This window comes from Aptenodytes forsteri, unplaced genomic scaffold, assembly GCF_000699145.1.
Source record: "Aptenodytes forsteri isolate BGI_AS27 unplaced genomic scaffold, ASM69914v1 Scaffold93, whole genome shotgun sequence".
Taxonomy (NCBI): Eukaryota; Metazoa; Chordata; class Aves; order Sphenisciformes; family Spheniscidae; genus Aptenodytes; species Aptenodytes forsteri.
In genome coordinates this window covers 7,536,307-7,544,712 of record NW_008794665.1, presented here as the reverse complement: position 1 = coordinate 7,544,712, position 8,406 = coordinate 7,536,307, and the positions used below count along the sequence as shown (strand labels likewise).

The window sequence follows — 8,406 nt, the reverse complement described above, 5'->3', positions numbered from 1 at the left end:
CATTATTTTTTTTGTGGTTCTTCCCCCCCCCCTCCCCGCCATGAGTCGCAGGAAGTTGCAATTCTGACCAGGCTGAAGAGGTTAACTTTGTGGTAGCTTTTTGATAGATAGGAGATCTCACCAGTGGAATTAAATTAGACAGGTGTCGCTTATTTTCTGCTGGCCAGTTGTCTGATCAAACAGAGCTTGCACTGCCTTTCAGTCCAGAGAAAAAACTGTAGTCCAGATCTAGTTGAGGCATCTAAGTGAGTTATTGTAGGGAATACTGTGCTGTTCCCATAGACCCTTTGTGAGAATTAACAGAAATCTTCTACTTTGGTCTTGTATTCACGAGCATATGAGGAGGAACAAGGTCCATGATCCTTATTCTGAACAGAGTAAGAGTTTTCTCCTAACCTATATGGCATTTCCAGTGACCTCAGAGTACGGCCTGACAATAACGTTTGTAGCCAAGTAATAAAAGAGACTCTTCCTTTAATCATTTTCCATAGGTCATTTAAAAGACATTGGTACCAGATTTGTTTCTGTAGCACAGGTGCTTTACAGAACAACAAGCAGCTGTTAGTATGGTTATCCACAGGATGGATGTGGCCTTCCAGTCTGTAAAGATTTTAATGGACATGTTTCATAAGCATCAATTTAGCAATTTGGTATTTTTAACATTCCTGATAATTACCTTGGAAGAAAAGAAACAGTTCTATAAGGGAAAATTCTGTATCAAAATGCAATAAATTCACCTGCTTAGGAAAGTAAATATGTTCTGAAGTAGCATGGATGCATAGAAATGGGACAAGAGGTGCTAGTTTTATGTCTCAGTCATGTGGTTTACATTGTTCTAAATTGTCTTAGTCAAATAGCTTCACTTATTCGAAATGGAGTTCTTACTTGCTGTTACCCAAATGACAACATGAAACTTAGATTTCTTAACTGTGCTAGAACAGTTTCAGAGAATATGCTGCTAGCTGCTGTGGTATGCTGGAATTTCATGTGTATGGCCCACTCTGTACTTGTAACATAAATATTAAAATTATTAGCACAGCTATCAGCATCCGGATGCTTCCATAGCACCCTATATGCTTGAATAGCAGTTGAATCCATCATGTGTAATGTCTGGCTGTGGTCAAGATGAAAACTGATACCAACAGTACCCTCATAACTCATGACTTGTTCCTAATTTCATTATGTGACTACTGATTTACAGAACTCTGTCCATATTAACTGCAAAACTTCCTTCTTGAATGGTTTCTATAACAATTAGTTGTAGAACTAATGTAGAATTAACAGTTAGTTACTACTTTGAAAAATCACTTTTGAGCTTCTTGCCTACAGCTTATTAACATAGAACAGCATGCACAGTGCCTAAAATAGGAAACACTGATTTTGTTTTATGTAAAGATTTGCAGTAAGCAGATGAAAGTTTGTTTTGTAATGGAAGGAAAATTTATCCATGACACTGTCCATTTACTACAAGGTAGCGGCAGCAACTCTTGTTCTATGATTTGCGGGGTTTTTCCCTCCTGCCTCCCCTTCTTTGTTTTCCCTTTAGTGCTTGACAGATGTTTTGACAGATGTTTATTACTGTTCAACTTGCGAAGCTATTTTACACTATGTAGTTACTGGGTAGGCCCTTTACTTTTTTGTGAAGGTAAGGCTGCGCATGTAAGAAACTACTGTTATATACTTACTAGGTTTTTTTTAAACTCTTCTCTGAGTATTCTTTGGCAGGTACTAAGCTATATAGATGGTATGACAGTTCTTTCAGGGGAATGCTTCCCAGTATGAGAACATATTGATATTTCCTGAAGTCTTGTGTCTGTTACCTAAAGTAATGTAATAGTTATTTTACTTTTCCTGTACTGTACAGTTAAATTTTCTATTGAAAATATTACATATAAAAATGAATTAAGAAAATTCACTAACAGTCCTATAACATGAGAAGTCTAAAAACTGTCATAAGTGTAACATATCTAACAGTCTAGGATCTAGTAAATACTGCAAACAGTCTTTGGGAGGAAAAACAAATCCTCTCACCATATTTAGTAAAAGAGATGCATTTCTAAATAATTTGAAAGCATTTCTTTGGTTGTAGGGTGCAGATGATTGAATAGTCTGTGTGCAGAATTTCCTTTGGAGTATTTTTTTACCTTCAGTAGTAACTGAGCTATAAGGAAAAAAGTAAAAATCAAGCTGTTCGTCATGAAACCACTCATTTTGAAATGTGCAACAAAGTAATGTGGGAAAGCTGTTTGTCTTCAAATACTTCAAATATTAGGTGGAAGGGAGTTGGTGCATCCAAACAAAAATTCAGTAAAGCTAAAGTTTCTGATTTTGACATTGGTTCCTCCCCAGTTTATATAGATGTGTTAGAATCAAATTATTTCAGAATGGTTGGGGAAAAGTGACTAAATAGTTACCAAAACTAGAGTTGCTTTATCAGTTTTCATCTTGGAAGCTTGTGGTATAAGTAGGAAGTCTTAGTGACAGGCAGGCTGTGAAAGCCTATTCCGAGCATTCGTGTGCAGTATGTACCTAGTTTATATGTCCTTTGGGTCTTAATATTGACACAGACTAAGTGTTAAAGGCCTGCCTTGGACAACATCCTTGCCACATGCACCAGGTGAAAATGCTAGGCATGGCTAATTTTTCTGTTTTAATGTGTAGATAGGTTGATTAGATCACTTGAGAACACTGTGTTTTAGAAGCCTATCTTGTCTTTCTTCCAGTGAGATGTTTGGCAGCTATCTATTGGTCAGGGTGTCTTTTTAGAGGAATTACTGTGATTAAAATAGAGCAATATACGGCTAGATCCCACTAAGCTTCCCAAAGCAGTTGCTTTTGCATTAATTTTTTTATATAAAAGGAAAGGGATGGAGGGTGACATCAGGAAGAACTGAGCTAAGAAATGGATGAGCTCCATCTTTCTTGCCCTGATTATACTGTTCCAAACACTGTGGTAAAATAGTTTAAGTATCCTAATGTGCAAATGAAACGGGAATAGTATGTCTTAACTGTAAGTTTGGTGGTGATTCACATAATTGATTCTTTGTTTTGTTGTGGCTCCATAGTAAAAATCATGTCTGATTAGGGAAAAAGTGGTAATTATACAATGCATGCACATTTTAAGGGTCATATTTTGACTGTTTTCTTCTGTTAACTGTTTTTTCCTGTCTCTGTTCTAGGTTCAGTGGCACTGTAGATCACGGATGGTTGCAGGAGCTAACTTCTACATTGTAGGGCGAGATCCAGCAGGGATGCCACACCCTGACACTGGGAAAGATCTGTATGAACCAACCCATGGTGCCAAAGTGTTGACAATGGCTCCAGGCCTCAGAGCACTGGAAATTGTACCCTTCAGAGTTGCAGCTTATAATAAAAAAAAGAAGTGCATGGATTATTATGACTCTGATCAGTAAGTTGTATTTTCGTTTTAAGACTTTTTGAGCAATAGCTGCCTTTTACACCCCCGCCTCCATAAAAAAATTGGTTTTAATTAAATTCTTATTGCTTAAAGATGGCAGTGTTTAGATGTGGTTTTACATCACGAATGCAGCTTGACTTCAGCATGATTTGGGTGCGGTTTCACAGCACAACTAACCCGATCCAACTTTAGCTGCCCCTGGAAGCTCTTCTTTTCCTCCCAGGTACTGGAGTTTCTCTAATTCTGGAACATGTTGGCACAGATTGCTAAATCCACAGAAAAATATTACTATTTATTATAATGGTAAGATTAGCTTTCTGCTGGTTTATCTTTCTAAATATGCTTCTCGGGTGTTAAGTATGCATCAGATACGATGGAAGAGAAACAATGAGAGAGTGCAGCAGGGGGAAGATAGTGGACAGGAAAGGGTGACAAATAGCTATTTGCTCTGTTTAACAATAATGCAAAATGATGCCCTAAGTCCATTGTATGTCCCAGGGTTTTCAGCCATGTTTTTTTTTTGTTTGTTTGACCCAGTTACAGGACAGGTAATTTCACCTTCTGCATGTTCCAGTATTATTTTTCACTTGTGTGGCATAGCGGAGTCCAAAACTCACTGTATGTGTTGCTGTGGTGCCAATGAGTGGGACTGGGAAGATGACTTGTCATTATAGTTTAAACCTCTTCATTTAGATTATTGAGCTGTACTTTTGCTTTACATCAAACTGCAGTTGTAGTTAGTACTGAAATGCAAACTGTTAAGCAAGATGTTTTTCTAAAAAACATTTGTATCTTTTATATTCTGACTATTTCCTACTGCTTCTAACTAAAGAAGTATGTCTGTACAACACAGTTCATCTTTGAAAGCATGAAATCAGCATGGGATGGATTGATCTGTAAAAATGAACCCATCTCTTACCTCTTGTTCTTCAGCTGCTTATGCTGCAGTTACGCTGAGTATAAAAGTCTCCAAGGATGTCACTGTGGCTTGTGACAGTCGACCAACAAGTTTTATTCAGCAGTTTGTGTCTTTCTTACAGTGAATTATGTTTATTAGTAGATAGTGTGCTGGCTTAACCTTGATTGTAAATTATGTAACTGCTTTATATTTCAGCAGTAAATTCCAAGCACCTGAATTAGTCTGCTTTTATTTTTAAAAGCTGCAAAGTGTTATCGTCTCTTACATAACTAAATATAACTTTATGGTATGTTCTTCTGTTGTTTGGAAATCATAAGCAGCATGATAAAGGCAAGTCTGTTGAAACCTGACAAGAATTAAAATAGTTTCGCTGTGTATTACTCTACAATGTCCATATGTGTTTAGAAATTTGATGATTTGCTACATTGCAGATGTTTTAAAATTGAAGCTAATCAGGGACGCTTATTTAGCAGTTGTAGTTTGCTGATGCTGTTCTTCCTTCCTCCTCCCTCCCATATAGGCAGCATTCCAGAGTAAGGTTCTCCTTAGTGCTGTGAAGCTTCTTTTTGGATGGCATTGCAGCAGGTTTTTTTTTTTTCTCAAGTGGAGCTATGGACAGTAGCGTCAGATCAGACCTATGCCCTGGTACATATGGTATTTTCATTAGGAGGAATAAAATCAGCGGGAAGGATACTCCTAACATATATGACATGAAAGTCTTTTCCTAAACTTATTGCCTCTTAGCTAGCTATTGAACGCTTCACTACCTTTGTGCCTTTCGTTATTTGAGATGCATCTAGAAGTCCTCATTGCTGTGCACAGTAACTAGATTGTGATGTAAATATTGCTAGTTTTATGCAAACATTATAACATAAGGTTCAAAAAGCTGTTGTAGTAGATACTATGGGTATTTGTCCTGTTTGTTGTCCCAGTAATTCAGCAAGTTTTAGAAGATAAATACATAAAGATTAAAGTGAAATAGTTGTACTGGTGTGTCATTTCTTAATAATTTGGCACAGAAGGGGAGCAGCAACATGAGAGGCCAGAATTCCCATTGCATAGAACAGAAAATCTTTGTAGAAGAATATTGATTCTGTGATCATTGATACTGTACTCCTAGGATAGATTTGATTTAGATCAAGGGGAGTAAAATGTTCTGTCATTAGCCAGAGCAAATGATAAAAAAATAAATAAATCTGTGGTAACAGGTTTTGCCTTTTGTCACAGACTGCATTATGTGCACCCTATTATCCTTCCATCATGCCTGTGGGGACCCTTTGGTTTGAGACTTTTTTTTTCTGTTTCTGTCACTGTCTTGGAAAAAAGACCATGCTGCTATTAGTGTGCAGTTTTGCCCTGCTGCTGTCAGAATGTAAGACCATTTGTCCTGTCCTTCCCTAGATACTGTTTGTAAACTACAGGGTGGACTGGAGTGCAGCAGCAATCCTCTAGATGGCAATGCGGACACATGCAGACTCCCTGAAAAGAGAGCCATTATTGCTCCTGCTTGCCATAGACAGAACACTGTGGTAGGCTCCAGACAGAATTAGAGTTTGGGTGGGTGCAGCTGGCTGCATTTCAAGATAGTCTGTGTAATGCTGAAAATGTGGCAGACTCCTGGACCATGTGGTGTTTGACTCTGTAAGGATGATGGCAGGGAATAGAGGATTGTCTGGAAATATGGGAGGATCAGTACTGGTGGAAGACCCTTGGGTGTGAAATAGTGATGTTCGTGGAAATCTTTCCTGAGCTCACCGCTTACCTGGTGAAAAACACAGTATGAAAATGTGGGGAAGAGGGTTGTATGCATAGAAGCGTTGCTCTGACTTGTTTTGGAAATGGGTAACTTGATTTCTATTGCACCTTTCTCAGTTCTTTGAGGCTTGGAGACTTGACAGCCAGCTAGGCAATTCAAGAATTTACATCACTAATGGATTCACAGAAGGTTATGGCAAGTGGGTTTCCCTTGGACCGAGCTATGGCTGAGCTGTGTCTTAGCTGCTGGAAGTAGTTATTCTCTCCCTGAGTGGTCATCTCTTCTATTCTTTCAGGCCTCCTAGACTTCTCTATCAGGGAAGGTGCTTGTGAGAAGCCATAATGGGCACCATCTGCTATCTTGGGTGTGCCTCTAATTTGGCAGAGTTGGGCCCACACCTGGCTTGGCAGCAAAGACATGCAGAGGTTATTGCAGTTGGGCTCTTTGATGTTAGTGAATTATCTTTCCGCTTCTGAAGGCAATCTCAAGCCATGGGGATGATGGGGGATGAATCTTTGGCTAGTGGTGAGAGGTTACCAAAAGCTTGATCCAACTGCCAGAAGGATGTCTGACAAGTTGGGGCTGCAGCATTAGCAGTGGCAGAGTTGCTTTGCTTGTGACATTTCTAAACATTAATGCTCAGCTTTTATGAGAAAGGTGTAACAGTTGCTGATAGCATTCCATGTATGCCTATGGGGGCTAGGTTTTCACATGCTGGGTTGGTACTGGTCAGCTACATACCATAAGATACTGTGCAACTATGTGATACCTTGCTGTGGCTAAGCTGCTCGTGACCTGGTGGCAAGCCTGGGAAGCATCAAAAAGCCTACCACTGGCCCCGCCTCCAAATTAGTAACAAAGGCCCTTACTTCTCAGGTGTGCTGCCTGTGATTCTAAGAGGTCATTGTTTTAAGGTCTTCAGCTCCCAAAGGTGTCCATGCAAGTGCAGTTTTGTGGAGTTGATACAGAAGTTAAGTTTGTTTCTCACTTCCATTAGTATTCTCCAGAATGCATGCTGCCCTTGGAGTTTCAGTAGATCCCGTATCTCTGCTTGGGAACAGTCTGGAGAACATGATTGTTAGCTTTGAGCGTAAGGGCCTCAACGCTGCTGGTTAACAATGTTGAGCTGCTGTGGTGCTGTGCTGGAGCTGAAGTCACTTGGCAGCACGTGTATCTACATGTACCCCTGTTTATAAGGAAAGGCAGAGATATCCTCATTGCATTCAGGGACAATCATGGAGCATTGTGCGTGAGGAAAGGGGGTAAGAAAAGACTGATGTAAAAGCCTTTATACTAGCTGCACAGCAACTGTAGCTGCAGAATGGTGCACAAAGTTTAACTTGTATAAATTGTTTGACTAAAGTTACCCTTTAAAATATTAAGACCTGCGAACAACCAATGACTTTGAAACTGTATTTGTATTTTACATTGTGAAGCCACCACAATTTTAAATTTGTTTCTTGGACATCTTAGAATTAGGTTTAGCCCCTCATGGAACCACAGTCTTAAAACATATTTTTGGAAAAGTTGTGTCTAAAACTAAGATTTAGGAAAGGGATTTGAGGAATGCATTTGAAGCGATGTATAGCAGCACAGCTAGAGCTAAATTCATTTTCCCTTTGGTCAAAAAGAGGATAATAATAAAAAAAAAAAAAATCCCTTTTTGTTGTTGCTGAAGTCAGATAGCAAGCCTAAACTAAGTTTCTGTGGGAAGCTTGAGCATTTCCACTTGCACAGTATTCTGAAGAAATAATACGTATAGAAACTAGTATGAATATTGGTACAGTCCTTTGCTTATCATAGTTTTTACCCTTTTAGATTTCGTAGAATTTTGGATCAATCATTGAATATGTCCAAACATGTTTTGTGAAAGTTTATAGGAAGAATTCTGGTTATAATGGAGAAATTCCAAATGAATGTCTGATCTGTGAACCACTGTTAGACTGAAGTGTAAAGAAAAAACAACTGAAGAACCAAGCAACCAACAAACACCACCAGCCCCCAAAAAATCCCTATCCAATGCTGAAATCCCTTCAGAAAAACAGTTAGTGTGTTTCTTCAGCCAAAAAGGCCTCTCAAAGAGTTACCACAGACAAGTGCAATTTGGGATTGGTGGCTTAATAATAGTAGTTGTTTGGGTGAGCAGAGATTCCCAATTCTTTACAGAAGATCAGTCCTATAAAATGCAGCCACAGACTGCTGCTGAGAAAAAACTCAATTAAGAAAGGAAATTAGTCTGGCAATTAAAAAAGCCACAGCAGTGTCTGGACAAATGGATTTTTTTTTTTCTTTTTTCTTTTTTTTTTTTTTCCT

General features: G+C 38.8%; 1 protein-coding gene across 1 annotated transcript in view; it reads left to right on the top strand.

Moving 5' to 3' along the window:
* PAPSS1 (3'-phosphoadenosine 5'-phosphosulfate synthase 1) overlaps positions 1 to 8,406 on the top strand; it is a 47,200-nt gene that overhangs the window by 30,556 nt on the left and 8,238 nt on the right. The window contains exon 10 of the mRNA XM_009273572.2: positions 3,180 to 3,409. Coding sequence (XP_009271847.1) covers positions 3,180 to 3,409 — 230 coding nt within the window. The remainder of the gene's footprint in view (positions 1 to 3,179; positions 3,410 to 8,406) is intronic.